The following is a 24601-nucleotide window of genomic DNA, read 5'->3' on the forward strand; positions in this document are numbered from 1 at the left end:
ACATTTATTTTGAGCTCCACAATACTGGTGGGCATTTTTTTGCATTGGGTCGTCCATAACTTTTCTGTCTGACCCAGTCTTAGCTTTGAGAATAACCATAACATTGAACATGTTTAGCATAGTGGTAAGAAGCTGCTGTAGCACCATGTGCTGTGGGAAGTGGAGCTGAGACTTCCACAGAGGCATTAAACATAAATAACTCATCTAACAATGGGACAATAGACTATGTCTGAGATCTCAGGACGTTAAGCAAAGATTGTTCACAGCTACCATAGTTAACTCAACTTTATTTTTTCAGCAACAATGAATGAGTCGAAGGATAAAGAGGGACATGGGAAATCTGAGGTGAGATGTTTTTTCTTCTTCTTGTGAACCACTGTACTGTATAGAAAAGGCTTTATTTATTCATTCATTTTTTAATACATGTATAAAAGGAATACCACTACATGGCCATAATGTTTTATCCAACGTTTTAACCTTAAGTCTCATGCTGTTTATAGGGCAGATACATGTAAACACAGCGAGTGATTTTTTTGTTTTGTTTTGTAGTCACAAGTAAGATATTTTCGTTGGCTGCAGACATTGAGAAATCACCACGATGCCTGTGTGACCCGACAAGAAGAGTGGCTCACAAAGGAAACACACAAAAACTTTGAAATTACATCACTACCTCAAATTGTAAGTCTGTGCATACAATATTGTTTAAGGCAAGACACTGCAGGGTAATGGGCTATATGCACAGTGACCCCACGTGATTTCCGCCTGGACAGTCAGCCAGACGCTGTCCTTCATGTCCGAATTAGCAGGTCCCACAGAAATGAAGCAATAGCTTAAGATTTGGTAAAGGACAGCGAGTAAAAGTTCAGATGTGACTGGAGCAGGTTAGAAAATATTACATGAGACGTAACGACTTCACTGGAGGAAACTCCGTGTTCATAACGTGGATGTTTTTGTCTTGAGGCTAACGCGGCTAACGCAAAATAAAAAATAAAACTAGCGAGGCATTTGGAACGAGCCTGCGCAAAAAAGAATCGTCCTGTTAGTTTAAATTATATTTACTTGTTTACATGTTATATTATCATTTTTCAACACTAGCCTTTAGCTCTAAGATAAAGCTCCGTCCCTTACGACAGCTGGCGTTTCCTTTGGGGCAGATTCACAGCGAACATGATGTTTGTAACACGTTTCTGTGACTCCATCAGTAACTCGTTGTCCTTAACCAGATCCTGAGCTTCTCTACATTTGTGTGGGAACCTGCTAATTGTGAACGTAAACGATCAGCGACAAGAAGTCCAGCGTCTGGCTGACTGTCCAGGAAGACGTCACGTGGGGAAACTGTGCATATAGCCTATAAGGAAAAAAATAACGCCCCATAGTTAACCGGATATTTTAATAAAGAGTTTTCTACAGCAATATAAACAAATATCTCTGTCCACATGACAGATTATGCGCAAAACAGATTACTCTATCCCACGAAAGTTATATATTTTCCCAACACTTTTTTTTATATAGCAAATAAGTTTGACTTTGCTTTTTTTTTTTTTTTTTGCTGAGGTTTAGCTCAGCCACTCAACTCATGGAGAAACTTTAGCAAGGTCAACCCGTCAAAAAAAGGTCTCTCTGTCTAATGAATAAGTTCTGAGAAAAAAGAAATAAAGAAATCTGCAGCCGCAGTGCATGTGACGTCGCGCAGCTCGGAGAAAGTAGTGGCTTCTGTCCAAATCGCCAACAGAATGAGTGGACTATACACTACTATATAATGCAGGCCTATATAGTGAATGAGGGGTTAGGGACATTCGGACACAAGCCAGGTCTGGTCTCCTGTCCAGACCTGTTCACGTCCAGGTCTAGTTGCGTCCAGGTTGTGTCCTGTTAAATGACTGCATGCCCAAATCCATAATTGAGTCTTGTCTTTTTCAGTCAAACCCCAGAAAGGATGACATGTCCACATCTGAAGGTAGCCAAGATGAGTATGTCCCAGATCACACAAAGAGCAGCACAGACAGTGAAGACGACGATTCATCTGCCCACCAGAAGCAACCACATAGAAAGAATCTGGATCAAATAAATATAGATCCACAAGGTAAGATAAGTTTCACAATGCCATGTACTGTTACTTCCTGTTATCTATTAAGTGTCCTGGTAACCATTTCATTTTTGTTTTTAGAGGGGGTCATGGAAGACACAGAGGCATCAGATGATGAAACTGATCCAATCTCAGCCCCAGATTGGTCATCTTCAAAATCTCCAGGTATTTGAACAAGTAACACTTGACACATGTGGGGGAGAGGGAGAGGAGGCGAAGGACACAAAGGGAGGAGACCAAGGACAAGAAAACAAGACAATTATTTCCTGTATTTTGCTTAGATTAATCTCATTATGTCCACAGGAACCAGGAAGAGGGGAGAGCCTGCACTCCAAAACCTTCAACCAGGAAGTGAAGATCATATCCCTGGGTTTTCTTCGAAGTCTCCAGGTATTTTAAACAATCAATGAAGGAGAGAGTTTGGCTGTTTGATTCGGGAAGAAGAGATTCAGGAAAGAAGAGAGAGTGTGACCGGGGAGAGGAGACGGGTGAGAGAGATACAGGACAGACATAGGGGAGAGAGGAGGAGACTGATGAGAGAAATACAGGACAGACGGTGGGGAGAGAGGAGGAGACTAAGGAGAGAGATGCAGGACAGGCGGAGGGGAGAGAGGAGGAGACTGAGGAGAGAGATGTAGGACAGGTGGAGGGGAGAGAGGCAAACGGATGAGAGGGAGGAGGGGAGTGAGAGGAGTAGAAATGGGAGAGGAAGGGGGAGAGAAGACGAAGGAGAAACGGATGCAAACAGGGATGGAGGAGTAAAGAGAGGGAGACTGGAGCGAGCAACACAAGAGCAACAGAAGTGGAAGGATTGGTACTGGTCAGAAATGTCTGATAGTGTTGCAGAATGAAGTGATGATACATTTTATGGGAGAAACATCCAGGAACTTGTGCTAAGTCCCCGCTCAGCATTGCGTCTCTATTATTCTGTGGGTCTTCAAACGCGTGTTGACGTTGGCATTAGTTACTGTGTGAACCATGTATATATTGCTCTCACAATTCATACATTTAATTTAAAAGGGACAGAAATAAAGCTGAAGCTGTAATTACAAAAAAAAAAAAAAAAAAAAACATAAAAAAAAACAATTTCATGTTGGTGAGTGAAATCAATGATTTCTTTATGCCCATAGAACCAAGGAAAAGGGAATTTTTAGCTATATACTAGTTTAGTTTACTAATAACTTGTCTTGAACACTCAGGACAGACGGGAGGAAAGGGACTGCAGACACGGACGCCAACAGAAGAAATGTCTACTTCCACTGGTAAAGCTCATTCCAACTACTTGCAATACAATTGGTTATTGTCTGTAAAGTCATAGTAAGTCATGTCTATGTCTTTGTTGTCGTCTTGTTATATTTTACTTTTTTTTTTTTTCTGCATGCCCTTATGGCCTTGTAGATTTAAAGTTTGTATAGCTTATTTTTACCTGAATTCTATGTTTGTTGCACGATTGTACTGAGAAACATTGCTAGTTTGTGAACCTGTTCTCAAACAATGGCAATAAAAAGTGTTCTGATTCTAGTTTTTGCATATCTTCCAGGATCTAAAGGAAAAAAGAGACCGTGGACAGTGCAGGAAGTGAATGCAGTAGAAGAAACCCTCATGGACAACATTCAGTCTGGAAAGGTCCCTGGTAAGGCGCAGTGCATCCAATGTATTGAAGAGTCTGCTGGGGCACTTCAAACAAGGACATGGGAGGGTGTCAAATTTTACGTCAAAAACCGGATTGAGGCTGGGAGACGACAAAGTTGTAAAAGAAAGTAATAAGTAAGTAAGTAAGTGCTTATGACACATTAGGTACGATGACAGAAACCGTTTTTGTAAGAGTTGGCTAAAGAAAACGTTGTCCTGTTGTATATATATTTTTTGGCTTTTATTGATCCTTAAAGGAACAGGCCACCGTGTTTCCATACTGAGATATGTTCTTACCTTAGCTTTGACGAGTTCTTTAGGACCTGTCTGGTCTTCCCCCGTGGCTTCAGTCACGTAAACACAGCACAGACGGCGTTAGCATTTAGCCTCTCCCTCTCTCCTCTATAGCTCCAAAACTGGTCAAGATAGAAGCTACCAAGCTCTTCCACGTTTTCCCTATTTAAATATGGTTACGTGAAGTGTTACACTAAGTATAATTACACACAATTAAACAATGTGGATTTTCTAAGCGGATAAAAGGGGAACTATATTGTAAGGCGTAATAATACCAGGAGTAATTTGGCATCCGCACAGTAAAGTGAAGATTACTGTGCATTAAAGTGAAGATATTACTGCGCGGATTTCGAACTACTCCTGGTATTATTACGCCTTACAATATAGTTCCCATTTTTATCCGCTTAGAAAATCCACATTGTTTAATGTTGTGTAATTATACTTTGTAGTGGAACACTTCACGTAACCATATTTAAATAGGGAAAACGTGGAAGAGCTTGGTAGCTTCTATCTTGACCTGTTTTGGAGCTATAGAGGAGAGAGGGAGAGGCTAAATGCTAACGCCGTCTGCGCTGTGTTTACGTGACTGAAGATCAGACAGGTCCTAAAGAACTCGTCACAGCTCAGGTAAGAAACATATCTCAGTATGTACAAACAGTTGCCTATTCCTTTAAAGGAACAGGCAACTGTTTTTTCAGTCTGAGATATGTTCTTGCCTGAGCCTGATTGTGATTTGATGTGTGAAACCATAGACATTAGCATTTAGCCTCTCCTCCTCTCCTCTATGTGGCCAAATGGGGGTGAAGTTAGAAGCGACCAAGCTCCTCCACGTTCCCCCTATATGGTTATGTGAGATCCAAGTATAGTTACACAAAATTAAACATGTCAATTTTCTAAGTGGATGAAAAGGGGAACTATATTGTAAGGCGTAATAACACTTAAGAAGCACTTTGGCGTCTTACTGCGCAGATGTCGAGGTGCAACTACTCATGTAACTGTATTTAAATATGGGAAACGTGGAAGAGCTTGGTGGCTTCTAACTTAACCCCATTTAGCCCCATAGAGGAGTGGAGATGAGGCTAAATGCTAACAACATCTTTGGTCTTTTTGACTGAGTGCACGCACAAAGACCAGACAGGTGCACATTAACTCGTCTAAGCTCAGGTAAGAACATATGTCAGTATGGAAAACCGGTGGCCTGTTCCTTTAAATACAGGAAGTAACAGCTAGAGGTAGAGTTTTCATACTGTTGTGCAATCGTAAAGTTATGCAAGAGTCTAAAGTAGAGACCTGTACAGGAATGGATTTTGTGGATTATGTTTTGGTCTGACCGCCCGTTCCCGCCTAAGGCTTTATGAATCCTGACCGATCCTACAAAATTAGTGTCGAGTCCTGCAAGTCTCGTGAGAATTCCCGCCCGTTGCAGGTCTCTAGTCAAGAGTTCTATTAAACTTTCCCTCCAACTTACTCGTGTTGAAGAACATGATAACTGGCAAACCGTTGGGCGACAGACCCATGTTCAGTTTTTTGTAAATAAATATTTCATTGTTAATGAACATTTGTTGGGCATTGATTTTTTTGTTTTAAACCTCCTCCTTTTTCCTGTTAACCTATCTACCAACATTCAAAAATAACAAAAAATACAAGAAATACCATTTTCCCCACTATTGCCATCTGGTGGTTGTTTCAGGTACTACATAATAGACAGGTCCCCAAAAGTCACCAATTACCGGACAAAAAATAAAAAAGAAAACTTAGGAGATTTTGGTTCAAAATTTGCATCTGGAGCCCAAGGCTCAAGAAAAAATTTTGAGAGTGGTTTTGGTGGCTCTATTCCCTTAAAAAAAATGGGGTCCCCATATGGAGCAGTTTGCCTTGAGGTCCCCATTTGTACTGATTTACAAGTATGTGTGTGTGTGTGTGTGTGTGTGTGTGTGTGTGTGTGTGTGTGTGTGTGTGTGTGTGTGTGTGTGTGTGTGTGTGTGTGTGTGTGTGTGTGTGTGTGTGCGTGCGTGGCGCGTTACTCCGTTGATCCGTATTCATCATGGCCACAACAGCATAGTCCCTTTCGCTAACTCCAGCCTCTGGCCAGAAACTTTGCTTGATGGACACTGCCATCAGGTGGACATAAAGAGAACATCATTAACAGATAATGTGCCGGGCTAAGATATTATTTATTTATGTTGACAATGTTGTCAGTTGACAATTAGATATATCTTTATGGAAAGGGGCTCTTTGATTGAAAAGACATACATTTAAATTTTTCGATCATGTCTCCCCTTGTGCCTTTTGTTCATTTTAGGTTTCACTTGACTATAAATATCAATCTAAAGTCAGAAGTTATTTTTGTGTCATTGTGGTCAGGAGCAAGTCTACTAGTAACCCAAAGCTACACCGCATAGAGTTTTACCCAATAAATTCAAATACAAGCATTTATTTTATGACAGATATTTTCATCATTGAAAAATACCTCCTAAGACATGACTGTATCTTTATTGGGAGTGGGCACGTCTCCATCTCGTCTCCAAGGAGATGTCGACTAAAGTCAGCAAAATTTAAGATTTAAATAGGTTAGGTCCCCATCCATATCTATATATTTGATTACCCACTGCAAAAGTAGTATTTTCTGTGTTGAGTTGGTCATTAGGAGCATATTTTGTACATTGTTAGATGGCATTAGTAGACCAAAATATATATAAAATATACATTTTTAATAAAAATAATAATAAATATGTCCATTAAGATATGCTGTAGTCGTAATTTCATGAAAGTTTAAGAGAGATCAAAAAGTATTATTATAGTCAGTGACACTTCTCCATTATCCCCCATGTGACCCAGTTCAGGGTGGGGCTGTGGGTGCTACACAAGTTTGACGAACAGGAGACTCGGGCTCTGACGGAGGTGCACGGAGGCCAAAGCAATGGACTACCTGCAGAAACTAGCAGAGAAGCTGACCATCCTGAATGAGAGGGGCAGTGGGGTGCTCATACGGATGAACTATATTAAGAAGGTGAGGAGCACAGGAAGTGTTACGAGCGGTACAAGTCACTAAGAAAAGGAACTTCAATTTTATGCTTTCAATCTAGATCTAGGGTAATTTACTCAGACACTTCTAAAATAACATTTGGAACACAGTAATAAGATTGAAATTTAAATTTGAAGTACGTAAATGCAGTTATTATTCTGTGCACTTCTGTCAGCGCATAATCTAAAATAACAATGTCAGTAAAAAGGTTCTTTGTCACCGCATCAGTCTGTAAAAAGGAAGCGTGAACAGGAAGTTCGCCCGAGCTCAGTCTTGTCAAATTTGAGTACAGCTATATTTGGAAGTGTGTGTGGCAATATTTAAAAAAATTAAAATAAAATAAAAACTGGTAATAATATGTTGGAAAGAGCTGAATTAGAGTTGATGTTGGGCAATTAGTTTGCATCTGAAGCACTTGTCGTGATAATAATCAGGAAGTGACAGATGCAGACGTCACAAAGTTTTCAATACTGGTATTTTGTGTCACCAAAAGCATTTTTTTGGTGTTGTTCTTTTTTACAATTACAGTTCTTTTGGCCAGTTTTGATGTGCAAAGGGAGTTGAAACTGTCAAGGTCAGAGTATGGCACTGATTATGAGAGGAGGAGAATGAGCCAAGGGATTTTGGTTGACAAATTTGGTTAACCCGGTTATTCTGGGATCACATAATATGATTTGTTGTTGCATACTATGAAAACAAAACAAAACAACAAACTGTAGTTTCGTGCTGTGAATTCACACCCAATATATTGCTGCATTGCGCCACTTGTTTTCTCGTGATGGTTTCTGTCACATTGTTATTCTGTTTGTTGCATACTGTCACAAAAGTGATGGGCAGGTTGTTCACCAAATAAATGATTGAACCTCATCCAAACTGAAGAGAGCCACGTCTTCAAGTATTAGTGAATTCCTCCATTGTGAGATCAATAAATTATCATTTTATCTTATCTTATTAAGCATTGCACGCACCAATCACTGTGTCTGGTTGAGAACAAAAGGTCATTGAGATGTTTTCATGAATACAAATTGCTGAGTACTGCAGCCACTAAAATATGAAACTACACAGTATACATTGAATTTACACTGTTTTGTGTTTCAGACATGTGCTGACCCAAAAATGCGACCGTCCATCTTGACCGATAAAGTCATGGAGCCAGCCATCAAACACATCAACAAAAAATTTCCAAGCATTGACTTCAGAGGGAATAGTGTAAGTCTGCATGGCTCGATGGCTTCATTGGCACATTGTTTTTGTTTGTCTAAGTGAATTCACACTAATGTGTATTTTAATGCAGCAAAGTCTGACCTGCATCCAGCGGCAGAAATCTGAAGTGCTCTCAGCCACATCCATCTACTACGACTCGTTCCTCGATGTCATAGAGTTCAGGGTGATTTTATCTCTTTTCAATTTACATTTTCAATATTGAGGTCAGCAGCTTTCTCGGTGCTCTCCTCCTAAATGAAAAACAAACAGAGGTACATAATGAACCTTCTAATTTATACAGGATTTTTCTTCTTTCATTTTATGGCTGCATAAACCTCTCGCGCTTTCGGAATAAATTTACATACAGAGTGGTTTATTTTCACATAGAAAACTTGATTTCATTCCAAATGTTGAGAGAAGTTGGGTCAGTGAAGTTAGCTACGCCTCAGAATGAATAAGTCAGTGAGTGGGGTCAGTGCCAAGACATCAGTTTTTCATTTTTTTGCAATGTTATGCACAGTCATAAATATATGCACACGTTTCTGTCTTTTGAAGTTCAAACAAGACAACTGAACTTACAATATTGACAGATGCCAAGGTTTGACTTTCCTTCCAGAGAGCCTCCTCATGGCAGTTTTTATGACTGCCATGTCCACCAGATAAAGACGAGGGTGTGGAAGGTGGGAGCCCCAGAAATGGTGTGGCTCCAGGTCATGTCCAGGGCACCCTCCAAATGGCTCTGTGCCAGGTGTGCGACAGCTGGAACCTGAGTCCTCCATGTCTGTTGAGGGCCGGGCACAGCTATCTCTTACTGTATGCTTCCACCCTTCTCTCAAACCACCGTGGCTCTTTATCCAACAGTGACCTGTCTCATTCATGCGATTAACTGCACAAACTCCTCCTTTCCCATCCTACTAGCTGGAAGTGTAAGGTGTGAAAATAATTTAGTGAAGAACTCACATAATGTTTGGAAAACATATGTTCTGACAGGTTGGCCACATATTGGAGGGTGATCTGAGCCTTATGTTTGTTCAGTGTTCTGCTTTTGGGCTTCCTGCCTTTATGTCCCAGACATGGTCACATCTATCTCTGGTGGGCATGACAGTCACACAAAACTGCCATGAGGAGGCTTTGCATGGAGTGAAATGTTGGCATTTCACAAAAATCTAAGTTCAGGTGTCTTGTCATATTTTCATCATTCTCTATTGTTCTTCCAGGACCATGTTTATGAGTTGCTCAACACAATAGATGCCTGCCAGTGCTTCTTTGACATTGTGAGTACTACAAGAAGAGGGAAAACATTTAAAGCCACAGACATTTGTTTACACGACATCTGTGCAAAACACATGGACATACCATCTGCTCTTACTATTCTGCATTATACATCAGTGCTCTCTCATCTCTCATTATGATGCCGTTTCATCTCACTGAAAAACTAAAAAAAGAATATTTGATGAATTATGGAGGTCCTCATGCGTGACTGTGACCTAAGTTTGCTCTGATTAAACTGATCCTAAAAAACAGTGGCACATTGTTTCCCCTACCACTAAAAACATGCACAATAGGCCAAGTTGAGTGAGAGTGTCTTTGACAGTGCAAGTGAGGGACGACAGATGTGTTCTCACATGAGTTCAGAGCGTGATTAACATGCACTGTCCCAACCAAATAAACCACAAATTAAAAAATGAGTGTGACACATTAAATTACTTTTTATGCCCTAATACTTTGTGGGTAACAACTGGCAAAAGTCACTGTATTTACTTCAGTGTTGTTGTTTTCTTGATAGGCCATAAACTTTGACTTCACTAAAAGCTACTTGGACCTGATCACTACCTATACCTCCGTCATCATTATACTCTCTCGCATTGATGACAAGAAATCCCTTGTGGGAATGTTCAACTGCGCTCACGAGATGAGCAACGGCAGCAGGTGCAGTTTACAAGGATTTATGATGCTACCACAGTTTTGTAATCTCACAGTAAATTATAATACATTAGTAATAAACAAGTATTTAGTGCAAATGTCTTTGTATGATGATGACCTGATCTCGTGCTTTCTAGTGACCCTTCCTACCCACGACTTGGACAGATGTTTGTCGAGTATGAACATCCTTGGAAGAAGCTTACTGAAGAGTTCGGTCCGCACACACGAGTAACCACTCATATTGACAAACTATATTCAATCTTAGGCCAGAAAAAAATTGAATCAATACAGAACGATCTTAGTTATAATTGATTACATTTCCACAAAGCATGATAAGGAACTTGAATTTATCCTGTGTTATAAAATCCAGCTTCAATCAGTTCAATCAGCACCAGGGTAGAAATCTTTAATTTGAGAAAGCACACCTGTGGTCTCCTTTCTGCTCCAGTCGGTGACTTCGGCATTGCTGTCTCTGGGTGCTTTGTACCCACGCAGAAACCTTCCAGCGGAGCAGTGGCGCAGCGCGCAGCTCCTCAGCCTGCTCAGTGCCCCTGCGACCATGTTGGACCCCGCCTGCTGTGACACGGTGAGGCTGTGAACACACACACATGAGAGAAGGCAAGGGTCAGTTCAGAAGAGTGCAGACAAAAGCAGAACCCTTGTTTTTCCCCAAGCCACAGTGCAAGAGTAAAATATGTGTTTCCAAAGTGAGTTTTCATTTTTAAATTTAAAGACTATTAGGGCCTTGGTGACAACCGCCTGGATTATCTGCAGGAGACTGTGATTGGCCTTATTCCAGTGTGTTCTTGCTGCTTTGTCTTTGAGTTCTTTAGGCATAAAAGAACACATTTAAACTATAAATAAAGTTACTTCCTCCCAATGGTTCAGTTTCATCTGTCTCAGCTGTCTCACTGAACTGAGGTTTGACCAACACTTTTATAACACTTTGCCCTCGAGGGTCACTGTAGTGGCACAGTTCAGATCTCAAATAATAAGGCAATAATATGACAAGGCTTATCTTATGTGACACTGTTTTACAGATTGCGTGTGAATATTTGTCGATGGAAGTGATGGAGCGGTGGATAATTAGTAAGTAAACTAAATCACTGCCTTGTGCAGAGTCATAAACAAAACCACTGTTAGAAGAACACTATTTATGTTGTCCACTTTTTGAGTCCAGAACCATAGCAGTTCATTACGGTTTTCAGTCCATTGGTTTGGTGTAGAGGTACAAGTTTTAATGTCAACGATAAGATATCTCACAATGGAGAAATTCACTTGCTACAGCTCTCAAAGACACTCGGGGTGCAAATAGTCAGGAAAATGTGCAATCATAGGTTTGAGCCAGCATTGTGTTACAAATCCATGCAAATCAAGTTGATCTGAAAAGTACAACTCTCTGGTCTCTGTGCTGCAGTTGGGTTCCTGTTGTGCCACAGCAGCCTAAATACGCACCTGGCTTCTCAGGAGCTTTGGAAGATGGGTCTGCGAAGCGGCCTGTTCCTGACCCTCACCAGGGACGAACAGCTCAACATCCACAAAGTCACCGAGGACCTCTTCGACAACATCAAAGGGTAGAGTCGTATAGAAGGCCTACTCTAGTTAAAAAGAGACGTGATCAACTACTTAACATGCTAATTAAACGTGCTAACTAACTTACTAATTTACACAAATAACTCTCTCTCGCATGATTAGCATAGCGTAGGCTAACAGGAAAATACACCGTTGTCATGGAGATTCGCTATGTTTGTGGCTGTTAGCATACATTAGAATAAAAAGTGGAGAAAAAAAGCCGTGGAACAACTCGGTTAACTGTTGAGTCACTACTGGTAAATCCATCTAACACACTGTGGTGTCCAAATGTTTTGATGTGAACAATAACTCCAGTATTTTACCTTTTTAAATCTCCATTAGTTTATTATTGCTGCTAAACCCATGATTCTTAGCGATATGACATCACAGTCATGAACTGTATTATGTAGACCTCCAACTATTGGACAGATTTAATAGTGCAAGTGTTTATTTTATTCATGTAAAAAAAAAAAAGGCCTATATATTACATTTTTCCTAGATGTCTATCTCATAATGTCACAAGACCTTATCATCGTCATCATTATTATAGTTTTATTACACATAGTTCTACTTTTTGTTTGACGTCAAAATTTCAATAGTTTTATCCACTGTATCCCCAAACTATACTATTTGTTAAATGTCTTTTCAGGTATAGCAAGCGAGTTGCAGATATTAAGGAGTGTCGTGAACATGTCCTTGTAAACAGGTAGGTCTGTTTGGATGTCAGTGACAAGCGACAGAGCGAGTGGTTCATGTGTATCTTCCTTGTCCAGTGGAGCCATGCACCGGGAGAGGAGACACTTTCTGAGAGGAGCGCTGAAGGAGTTATATAATGTTCTGGAGGATGAACCTGGACTACTGGGACCCAAGGTGGTAGAGACGCAATAATAACCATAACACACTGTGCCGTGGAGTATAAATTATTCATTATAAGCTCTAAATTGGATGTTGCTTCCTTGAGGAGTCTGTTATTATGTGAACTGGGAGACCCTGTATTTCAAAATAATTGTGACTTTCTGCTGTCACTGCTGCAATGTGCTCATACCTTATTTTTCTAAATTCAAACTTTAGGCACTTTTCGTCTGCATGGCCCTGTCTTTCTCCAGAGATGAGATCCTGTGGCTTGTCAGACACTCTGACAACATGCCAAAGATTAAGACACCTGAAGACTACATTGACAAGTAAGGGCTTCTAATACATGCCTGAAGTAACGCACGTGAACACTCTTTTTTCTTTTTTCTTTTCGCCTTTTGTCTTGCAGTCAAATGGCCGAACTGCTGTTTTACATGGAGAAACTGCGAGGCCTGATGAGAAAGTACAAGTACCGTGTAGTACAGCGTTACCATGTTCAGTATTTGGCTCAGTTTGATGCCCTGGTTCTTAATGATACTACACAGGTATGTGTGATAGAAAGTAAGGAAAAACATCCCTCATTTTACAGCGTTTAGAATATTACTACCTCATGTTCTTTTTTTTCTTTAATTCTTTAATTTCTTGAGACAATGATTGTTTGGATCCAAGGGTCCACATCAGGGTCAAGCGAAAAGTGATGACGTTTTCACAGATCACATATTTTTTAGATATTTTTTCTATTAAATTAAACAAACAAACAGTTGCCCATTTGTTTGTTTTTTGTGTCTGTCCCAAGCCAAGATCAGTGGGAGAGTTAAGTTGGACATTGCCAGAATTATTTATTGTGGCTTTCCTGAAAAGAAAGAAGGACTGTCCTATGGGATGACAGTTCTGTCCTAATATATTGTTTTTAATCTTTCTTTCTCAGAACATGTACGTTTGCCCTGAAGAGGAGTCAGTTCTCTTGAGTTCGTTTGTCTCAACTCTGTCAGCTCTCTCCATCAAACAAGGCAACCCACAGACACTTGTTTAACAGTAATTTATATATATTATATACCAGGGCTGCACAATGTGAGAAAAAACTCTGATGTTTGTTAACCTCTTAGCCTTAACCAAGCACATTATCCCCAGTTCGGCTTTACCCATGTCTAAAAACTTCTTGGCTGGAGTTTACAGTCTCTCTCTACCATTTCAATATAATATGATTCATTACATTTAAACAAAAAGCAATGGTTTGTTAGCAAATAATATGTATATCTCAGTTAAAAGGAAAAGCTGCTTTTGTGATATATTGTGGCTTCTTGAAATATTATGGATATTGCGTCAGCTAATATTGTGAAAAATCTAATAGTTATTTTGTGCAGCCCTATTTTTACACTAAAAACTGTAATTAACCATCTATTTGCATTTTACCTGCAGTGGACAACAAGGAAGAGTTTGACTTGCAACCACTGAGACTGGACTGGCTGAGACTACAGGTTAACAATCCTGCATGTTTTGAAGTTGGTAGGGAGTGCAACATAATGTGTCTCTGTCCTAGGCCTATTCAAGTGTCAGCAAGGCTCCCCTGCCCATTAAACAGTACCCAGATCTGGCAAGGGTGATGAGCGTGATCCAGTTTCATACTAAGATGGTCGACGACATCGAAGAAGTGCTCCATGAGACCTCAGAGCTGTCCATATTTTAGTCAGTATTTCATCGGCAATTCCTTCAATATTATGAATCATCGAGGAAAATTGACTTATCCCTTTTGATGTCCAGTTTCTTCCCACGTGTGTTTGAGAAGATGTTCAGTCAGAGCAGTGACCAGATGAAGCGCTTCCTTATGTCGTTCCCTTCAGTCTGCTCCCACTTCAGCGACTGTGGGCACCCCCTCTGTCCAGAAGAGGTCAGTCTTCAGTAGTTTGTGTCTCTTCTCACATTAGAGGGGAGGGGTTTGTTTTGTGCTTTCACACAGTAGTCATGGCAGCCAACTTGGCTATTAAAAGCCCACACAAAGTACTGGAAAAATATTAATATAGCTTATATATCGCTTGCCACTGTCCAGGGAGCATTATCGCCTCTAGAGTCCAAAGTTCCTTGGATAGGCTCCAGGCAAAAGGGAAAGATCAGCATCTTTCAATTCATTTCAATTCATTATTACTTACTTATTGTTATTGACAATCAGTTTTTGTCAATATCAGCCATCCAAACATGTAAATTTACTTAACCCAGCAAAATTAATCTCTCCTTCTTGAGATAAATGTATATTGTGCATTGTCCCTGATTCAAATAACAAATATAAGAAATACAATTGCTCTTCTGTAATGTTTTGCAATATACACATCATAAAGTTTACATACATTCCCCAGTCTTATTAATCAATAGTTATTACTTGTGTGTGTTTTCAGACAGAGGTCGTGGAGAAGAAAAGTCTGCGCCTATGTGTGAATTTCCTTGAGCAGATCGCCAAACAGACCAGCAGTGTCATCTTAGAGATATGCGCCGAGCAGTGTACACTCCATGACCAGGTGAAATCAAATTATCTGCCAAACTGGAATCTCTGCTGCGCAATCTGAATGTAATTATGGCAATTGCAACTGGGTTTTAGCTTCAGGCAAGAGTTCACATTTGAAAGAAAGTCCATCTTAAAACTTTGAACTAGTTTTATTGCTGTGTTGTTTCTCAAATCCCATGAGTAAAGTCTAACTCAATAGTTTATGTTTCGTTTGGAATCCTGCTCAGTGAATGTGAAATTGACCATGTTTGTTCTCTGTTGCTTGTACTTAATGTCTTTCAATAACTCTCCCTGCCTTTTTGTTTTTGTCTATAGTTGCTGCCTAAACACTGTGCAGAGACAGTCAGTGCGGCTCGCTACAGAAAACAAAAAAAGCCATTGCCGAAGAAGGGAGAAGTACAGAAGGAGAAACCAGGGGCAGAAAGCCTCAGGAAAGACCGTGCAGTTGTCTCCAAGTCAGTCAGATTCAGCTCATTTACCTTCTTACATGATCACAATCTTTGATCAGCCTGCATACCGCCTTTCATTGTACAGAAGTTTGATAATTGTACCATCATTGAGGAAATTCTCAAGTCACATGGTGGAAGAAATCTATTTCTATTTCTATTTCCATTCTATTCCATTACTGTGCCTTTTTATTCTTAATAATGTCATAATGGTAAGGGTTGACAATAGCCCATTACAGTGAGTGCGCACTTTAGAGACTTGACTCTAATTGGATCAAATCCGTTTGAGTCATTGTGTCACTGATTCACTGACATCTTATGAATGGGCTCTCTACCATGTACTACTTGTCTAAGAGTTGGGAACAGGTTTTAAGTCAAAGGTGCATTATAGAACTTTTCATGCGAGGAAAATTGTGCTTAATTGTGACCTAATGTATGGGTGGTTAGCATGGCGCCTTTACTTTCTATCACGGTGGCCTCTACATCGCTCCAAGATCAGAAAGCAAAGGCGCCGTGCTAACCACCCATACCAGCACTCAGTCACTGAAAGGTCACATACACACTAATAAGCTTTAAAGCTTGTTTACAGACTGTGTAATATATATTGCATTGTTGAGAGGGATTATCTCAGGCTTAGAGCGCAATAACAGGATGCTAGAGGAAGGAAGATATCCAGGAACAAGACGTTATTATGAACAGTTGGTACAGCATTTGTCAAGAACTGTCAATATTTGCAATTCATTTACAATTCATTTCTTTATTAATTTTGTATGTTTTTATTCCTCACAGTGTGGACAAACTGCACCTGATGCTGACAGAGCTGTGCTCTACCTACAGTCTCTGCTCTGACCTTATCGTCTCTGAGCATATTGTGGTTCCCACTGAGTTTCTGCTCTCTCATCTGGAGACGCGCTTCTCTGAGTATGTGCATGACAATGAGTCTGTTATGAACATGATGTTGGATCTTGTTTTCTTGATTTGTTCTGTTACACATAAAATAAGGGTCTCTTCTGCTGCCTTTTATAGAAACCTCAATTTCTGCTGTATTATGGATAGCCAAATTGCCATACTTTTGTAGAAGAGTAGATGTTCTACATTGCCTGCTCTCTATGATCAGCTTTGAATTCACTTTCTCTTAGAGACAAACAGAAATTGCGTTGGCATAAATTCACTCAATTGTGCTGATTTCTGTGTGCAAAAGTACCACAATGACATGATGTGACAAAGCACTAGAAATAGCTCTATGCCGGCTTCTACTCAGCTGTTCCTGTCTCTATGATTATAATAAAATGTCCGCTCCATCACAGTAATGAACATATTGCCAGGCTATGTCCCATCGAGGTAATAGCTGAAAAGAAAACTGTCATGTTAGTTTTGCTCAGTGTCATTTTAAAGTTTGACCCTTTATTTGAATTAGTCTTGGTACCAGACAACGATTATTGTATAGGTCCTGTCTCTTCTGTCGCCCTAAATTTAGCACCCCTGAGTGAACTCAATGGTCTCTTTATGGAAGCAACTGCATAAACCACATACGTCGTGGTGCGTGCAACAGTGTGATGGCAGATAAATAAACATTAGGCAGTTAGTACAGGCCTGGAGCCATGACTGTGCTAACCTTATGAGACTGGTGCCATGCCTCCACTGTATGCCTCGTTTAACTCATTTTAAAGTGCCATCTGTCCAGCTCAAATCCACTCCAGGCCATTGATAAGTGACATTAGTGAAACATGTTTTCCTCCAGGATCATCGTGAGAATGGCCAATTTCAGCCAGACCACCCAGGAGATAGCGCGTCCGTCAGACCTCCTGGCTGGCATTAAAGCCTACACTGCCACCTTACAGAGCCTGGCCAGCTACGTCAACGTGGATATCACCCGCATGATTAAGAGTGTCCTACTGCAGCAGACCCAGCCTCTCGACTCCCGTGGCGTACAGACCATCACCACCTTATACACAAATTGGTATGGGAAATCACGTTAAATAAGTGTTATTCAAACTGTGGTATATATATCACTGATGGTACCTGGCCTTATTCGTGTGGTTTTAGAGTTTATAGTGAAATACAATTATTTTTTAGTGCATTACTAGTGCATGACCCTTACTTACTTATTTTTACTTATACATTACATTACAATTTAGGCATCCCCCTTTATGTGCACTTTGGCCCAATAAGTCAGGTTTATGGCTTGATTTAGTTTCTGATTCATTCTTGGTTTTGCCCTTTAATGCCAGTGCTGACTAGTGAATACTGTTCTTGTAAAGGGCAATATAAAATGAAATCATTGTTATTGATCTCCCCTTTCTCCTGTTTCTTTGTAATGTAAGTAGAAATGCTTAAGGTTTTGCTTTGGCTCTGCCTCACAGGTACCTGGAGAGTCTACTGCGTCAAGCAAGTAACTCCTTCATCGTCCACTGTCCCACAATGCACTGCTTTGTCAACCAGGTCACGGAAAACGACCCTAGTTTCAAGGCAGAGGAGTTTTCAGACATATCAGGTCAGTCTACTGCAAGACACACAAAACACTCAGACATCTCAATACACAACAAAAGCAGTGTGCATGTGCTGTAGTTGTGGTTTACCCGGAGCAAACGCTGAACGATGTACCCCATGTTTTTTTGTTTTTTTTTACAGAATCAATATGTTTCTTCTGCACCAGAGCATTTAATAATCTGTGCTTTATTCTCCGCCTCACTCATTGTCACAGGCACATAGTTTGTGTATCTCCTACAACACCTCACAAAGACACACATGTGGCTTACTAATTGCCAATTAATACAATTGTTTTTCTCACGAGCGTTGCAGCATGACCTAATATAAACCAGAAACTTTCATCTTCTCAGCTTCAAACAACATCTCTCACAAATACAGTGTAACTCCTCCGCAGCGCCATGCCACCTCCGCTGTATCGTAGGAACAGTGGACTGGACATACGACAGAAATAAAGGCATTTCCATTCACACTGTAGGCTCCATAGAACATTACACACAACTGCGCCTCCTCTCCATTGTCTATATTTACTTGAGTTCAGAATAAACCATCAGTGACTCACTTGTTCTTGCACTGATTTTTGTGTCCCCCTTGATCCCTCTTATGTAAAAGTGAAATCTAGTTGCTCTTAAGTCTGTGTATGAGCTCATAGTGAAATAAAGCTGTTTTTCCTTATGTGATGCTTATATTGTCCCTAACTTCCTATAAACAGAGTTGAGGGCCCTGGCTGAGCTGATTGGCCCATATGGCCTCAAGTTTCTGAGCGAGAACCTGATGTGGCACATCACGTCTCAAGTCAGTGAGATCAAGGTAAAGTTTTTGAAATATTTTTCCTCCTTAAAACGCCCTTCTTCAAGAATTACTCCATTAGAATATAACGAGGAAACCGTGTCTATTAACTGCAGTGTACTGTGCAATGTAGAATCTCTACATTTCTTTATTTATAACCATTGAGGTTGAGATCTCATCAACAAGGGTGTTCTGGCCAAGATGTCAGAAGTACAGATCAAAACACCAAATTAGCACTGAGGGTAAGGGTTAAAGTTGTCATTTGTTTTGTCATGACAAATATGATGTAAATGATACTCTTCCATCCTTCCTAAACTGATTCTCAAATGAAAAAGCCATCTTTTTAGTGTTATTTTTGAAAACAATGCACTATGAAAAGTAAATTCCTTTGCAAACTATTCTCCCACTATGCTACGGTTAGGACAAACCTCTTTGAGTTTAGTGTCTTTCCTGTTCTCGCCCCTTCTCGGTCATCCCTGATTGAAGTAGGGAAGTGCCCCCCCTGCGTCTCTGATCTCTGCGGCGCTCAAACTCCGATCTGTCAGGGAGATGACGTTTGACCTCTTTTTCCACTTACTCACAGCTCGGGGTGGATTTCACTGACTTTGTTCTCCTCTGTTAGAAACTGGTGATTGAAAATATGGATGTCCTGGTGCAGATGAGGAACAACTCTGACAAGCCTGAAGAAATGGCCAACCTTAAGAGGAGATTGACAGGTGACTCGTGGTGGGAGGGGGGGGGTCGAGGCTACACATGCTATATGCAGATAGATATGGGATGAAACAATATGGTAATTAGTACCAATATGTAGATTATTGTGTATTTATCTAGTTGTTGATTAATTGATTGATTAATTTATATACCATTAATATAGACTGAATAAAGGAACTTCCTAACTGCTTTCAAACAGTAATCATTTTGATTTCCACTAAAGGAGGAGAGAACATGTTGAAGAGGTTGACAATCATTGGCGTGATCCTGTCTTTCAGGGCGATGGCGAAAGACTGTCTCAAAGATGTAATGTAGAAACATTCATTTTTTTCTGAAGAAGTCTATTGATTAAGTTCTGAATTAGTATTATTTAAAGCCAATACTTTAGTCTGCTTTATTAAGGGCAAACCAACTGCAGCATAGTTTGCATTCAGTTTACCAGATTAATCTGTGCATTTGTTTTTGGAGTCCATACTATATTGCATGTGAAGCTAATACAATATATTCTAAATGTATAATAATGATATTCAATTTTTAACTTAAAACTTACATGATTTACATAGACTCTGGAGAAGCACTGTCCTTATCTGATGGGGCCCATTAAGGGCCTGAGCGAAAACCTCTCCCCTGAAGCCGACATCAAGGTATTGTTACATTGTTACTGAGCTTCCATGGCCTCCTTCAACATTTACACATTTACTACTTGACATGAATTCTAATTTCTCTGTTTCCTTGTGGATGTGCCCTTTTTTGATGTTATCTGCCTCACATCAATGATGCTCTCTGAATAAAAGCATATGTCCCCTATGGGACAATAAAGTTATTGAACCCTGAGCGTGTATCCCATTTCCCAGCAGAACAAATGAAAAAGGAGAGAATGCACTGTTTATGCATTACAATTATTTTACATCAGATACTGTAAAAGGTGTATGCTTGATCTGCAATGCTAAAATAATGTTGTGTGTCTCTGAATAATCACTATGTGTCAGGCCAACAAAAATGCTGTGCATAAATGCATTTCAAATCAGGTCTTATGCAACACAGTGCTACAAAACATGTATGTAAAATGTAATATGTAACCAAACAACCGGGCCTTCCACAGTGGCATAATACCACTAGCAAAAAGAGATTCCTTATCTTTCTCCAAAGCAGCCGGCCCCGCCTACTGCTCTTTACTTGCGTCTGGTCCTACGTCTGAATGAGCTATGGGGGCCATGCCACCTCCCTCTCCTGAATAACCCCTCAGACGTCAGAGGGCTGCTGGTGCCTCTGGGAGAGACACACACCACAAAAGTACCACATCAGTGGAAACTGTATGTCCAGACAGGCCAAACATACATCAACTACAAATAGGGAAAGATCACTAACAGCATTCCAAAATTAGGCCCTGGACATTGTGGTATGCCACTTAGTAGCCAAATAAACTACTGCCGTTCTTAATGCGACTGTCTTACCATGAATCCATGAAAAAGTCTAATTCAGTTCCTGTGACTTTGCAGGAGACTCTCATTGTGAATGAATTGGCCTCAGCAGCGGGTCTGTCATGCAATATTGATCCGGCTCTTGTGGCTGCCATCGGCAGCATGCAAACAGGTAATATGTCAACTATTCCTGCACAATAGTGAAATTGTTTCACTGCATTGTAGCGTCTTTATGCACTCTTGTCATGCACTCTAATCTTGTCGTAATTTAATGTGTGTGAGCAGTGTCACCATCACGACACAACTGCACATACATTATAAGCTACTCTCCAACTTTTGGTGCAGGTTCACACCATATACAGAACAATATCAAATATATATGTAGACATATACTGTATACACACAAGAAGTGGAAGGAAGAGTTCAGCTTCCCGACATCCTGGTGGAAGAAGCAGCATGTCCTTCAGGCAGTTTGACCTCGTATAGATTGAGACTCCACTGTCTTCTCCCTGATGGCAGGACTGAAGAGCCTATTACATATTGATGTCATTTTAGTTGTATACTCAATACAAGTGTTCTTGTGTTTGTTTGTTAGACAACACTTCCATTGATGAGGAGTACAAGCTGTCCTGTTTACTGCTGGTCTACGTTGCTGTGTCGCTGCCTGCATTGGCCCTCGACCCAAACTCCTGCTACACTCGGGAACACGGAGGTGCACTTTTCTTCACCTGAGTTCACACACTGCCCAAAGCCACTGAATCCTGTTCCTGCCATTAACGTCCTCCACCCTAAAAATGAGCCTCATTAACATTTTTTTGTATCGCATGTTTCCGCCTCGACTCTGGTTTAAGTCAAAGTTTTCTGCCTAATTGGAAACACGTTTTCTAGTCAGATTTTTGTTTACAGATAAGTTTGGTTTGACGTGGCTTGATTCACTTACTATTGGCTTGTGGTTCTTTTGGCTTTGTTTCCTCTCTTTAACATGAAGGGCAGTAAATAGCTTAGATCAGTATCAGTGCAAAGGGTGCTGATTATTCTCTTTTATTTTTCCACTAGCCCATTTTGAAATCAACGTATCCTTAAGCCTTTGGAAATAAGTCCTTTCGGCCATTAGGTAACGATCCCTAATTACAACAGCTCAATAAAAACATCCTTTTGGCTGCAGGGCATGTTATCTACCCCTATATCCCACATCTCACTTTATTTTAGCATGTCATGTATTTTCAAGTTTGGAAAAGTGTGAATCTAAAGGCCCTTTAAAAAATTTTTAGTTGTGCTCCAAACTCATTCCTAACTTTCCTATGTATTTCTAGCATCTACATTTTTTCCAGGGTTGAGTTAATAATCACTTCTCACAACTTTCAGGGAACAATACTGTCACGGTGATGTAAACAATAACGAGCCTGCGAAAAAAAAAAGGCTTTGTTAATAGATACACAGCGCACAAAGGGCTTTTTGTTCACCAACGTCTGCTTTTACAATACACTGCCGGACAAAACAAGTTCTCTTCCAATATTAGAATAAATCACGCTTTAAAACCTTAGTGTCAACAACCTGGCCATCATCAGTGTGCCAAATGTGAAACCAAAAGTTGGTGAGACAAGCGGCAGACTCCAATGACTGAATAATATTTGCTTTCTCATTTTTTTCATGCTCAAAATATGCCAGGTCACAACAACAACGTCCACTGCTTAGCCACCGCCATCAACCAGCTGTTGGCTGCCATGTTTACTGTTCAGAGCAAGAACATTGAGCAGCACCTCAAAGAGTTTCTCTTGGTGAGGAGGAGTCTTGTTTCTGTTCTAACAATAGAATTATGTTACTGTTTTTGTCGTGATTATGTAGCAAATAGTGTCGTGGGCACTTTGTATTTGTGTTAAAGTGGTTTCCCATGACCCTGCTAACCTTTGTCCCAGCTGAGGTCACATGCACCACTGTCAAATCATTTAACTTGTTTGATGTCGTTTTAATATTGCTTTGCAGCTGGCGTCATCTGCTCTACTTCAGCTTGGACAGAATATGGAGCGGGTGGAGAGCAAGAACCGAGAGTCCGTTTACTTGCTCTTACACATGGTAAAGCTTTATTCATGCCACATATTTTTATCAAAGAAACAAAAAGAAAGGTATTAAAAGGTAACTAAATTGGACAAGATTAACACCATGTCGACACCAGAAAAACACCCACATTAAATGTAGAACTAAAGCATACATAAATACTCTAAATTAATGTTAACTAATACACGGTGACGTGATTAGTGTTTTTATGCATAGTATTTATTCAGTTATTTAAAAAGCTCAACACAAAAAAGGCAGTTTTTCTAACAGCTTTGACCAATCGTTTAAATGAACATAATTTGTCCAGTGTTGGACTCTTTCAAATGTAACTATTCCCCATTTCTCCTGAAGACTCTTTCTTCTAGCACATTGACTTTCTAATGTAAAGTATTCTAAGGTTAACTACCACTTAAGGATACACAAAGTTAGGATTTGTGTTACTCACTGGTCATAATCAGCGTATTATGTTTGTCAGATATAATAGAGTTAAATGTTTTTCCTTTTGCGCAGATTGTGGAAGAGTCTCCCTTCTTGAGTCAGGACATGTTGGAGCGCTGCTTCCCGTATGTGCTGCTCCGAAACGCCTACAGAGAAGTGTACAAATCCTTCGTCATCACACTGGGATGATATACTCTCTACAATTATGACACACAGCAGGAAATGTGCCGATGAAATCTCAGCTTATCCATGGGTAGCGCTCTGAAGGCTTTTTTTTTTCTAATATCACCGCTCCATGATGAACAGAATATTCTTGTACTTCTCAAAACAAACTAACACAGAACATTTGTATTGTTATTGTAAGCAAGGCCTTCACTGCATAACTTTTCTGGATGAACGTTGCGACATGTGTTTGGTTTAGTCTATCTAGCAGATATATCTTTTTACTGTTAAAATCACCATAATAAAACTGTCTGGAAGAAAACTGTAATATTTTTATCTTTAAAGTGTAATTCCATCAAACTGTTGCCGAGTGCGTGTGAGGTAATGACTTGTTGCTAACTTTAGAAGTCCTCTAGTGAATGCTCTATCCCCGCTTGCTTTTACCCTTGATCTGTAACATCATCATAGGCGACCAGTTGCCACACAAGAGGTGTAGCTTTGTTTGTATTGAGTGCCATCTTTTTCCCACCAGGGGTTTCAATTCCCTCTATAACAACAGGAAACCTTGTGTAAACACACTTTGACTGACAAAGTAAGTGAGCATTATAAGAGTTAATTTATAAGAGACATATTGTAACTAAACATTCTTAGCGTGGATTCATAAAAGTGTGATACAGAGTAGGACTACATATTTCAGTTCAGATGAGGAGTTAGCAGGAATGCCCTCAGCGGATCCCCTCTTGAGATGCGCTTTGGTGGAAACTTTGGCTCTGATATAAAGCTCTCTCCTGATTATGTTGGTGACGCAAACCTCTCCTGCTGATTGGTGGATCTCGCGCCACAGAATGGCACTGATGCACCATTACCGTGAAGCAAATACAGTTGTAGAGTGGAGGAAAGGCTGGTGTTAGTCTTAAGAATAAACAAAGCGGCCGATCCATTAACATAAAGCATAGGACTGTGCAGACTCTCGCTGAGGACTCTTACACATACGAGATTTAGAGCAGC

The 24601-nt window shown here is 40.2% G+C and overlaps 1 protein-coding gene across 1 annotated transcript; it reads left to right on the forward strand.

Moving 5' to 3' along the window:
- The first annotated feature begins 6851 nt into the window (after positions 1–6851).
- Positions 6852–23879, forward strand: nckap1l (NCK associated protein 1 like). Its single transcript, XM_079578898.1, has 31 exons — positions 6852–7022; positions 8136–8246; positions 8332–8424; positions 9458–9514; positions 10027–10169; positions 10301–10391; positions 10612–10749; positions 11204–11252; positions 11581–11737; positions 12385–12441; positions 12509–12605; positions 12807–12916; positions 12997–13132; positions 13516–13597; positions 14007–14065; positions 14128–14273; positions 14349–14475; positions 14978–15097; positions 15400–15539; positions 16320–16451; positions 17272–17490; positions 17894–18024; positions 18730–18827; positions 19429–19522; positions 19741–19823; positions 20081–20161; positions 21017–21110; positions 21534–21650; positions 22607–22716; positions 22922–23011; positions 23504–23879. Exons 1-31 carry the CDS (start codon positions 6933–6935, stop codon positions 23618–23620), a joined length of 3369 nt encoding a protein of 1122 aa, XP_079435024.1. The 5' UTR covers positions 6852–6932; the 3' UTR covers positions 23621–23879.
- Positions 23880–24601: the final 722 nt, after the last annotated feature.

This window comes from Gobius niger, assembly GCF_951799975.1.
Source record: "Gobius niger genome assembly, chromosome: 20".
NCBI lineage: Eukaryota > Metazoa > Chordata > Actinopteri > Gobiiformes > Gobiidae > Gobius > Gobius niger.

Coding starts and splice junctions, on each gene's coding strand:
- nckap1l (XM_079578898.1), top strand. CDS start 6,933: ATGGACTACCTGCAGAAACTAGCAGAGAAGCTGACCATCCTGAATGAG. Junction 8,425..9,457: donor TCGATGTCATAGAGTTCAGG/GTGATTTTATCT, acceptor TTGTTCTTCCAG/GACCATGTTTATGAGTTGCT. Junction 13,133..13,515: donor TTCTTAATGATACTACACAG/GTATGTGTGATA, acceptor TTTCTTTCTCAG/AACATGTACGTTTGCCCTGA.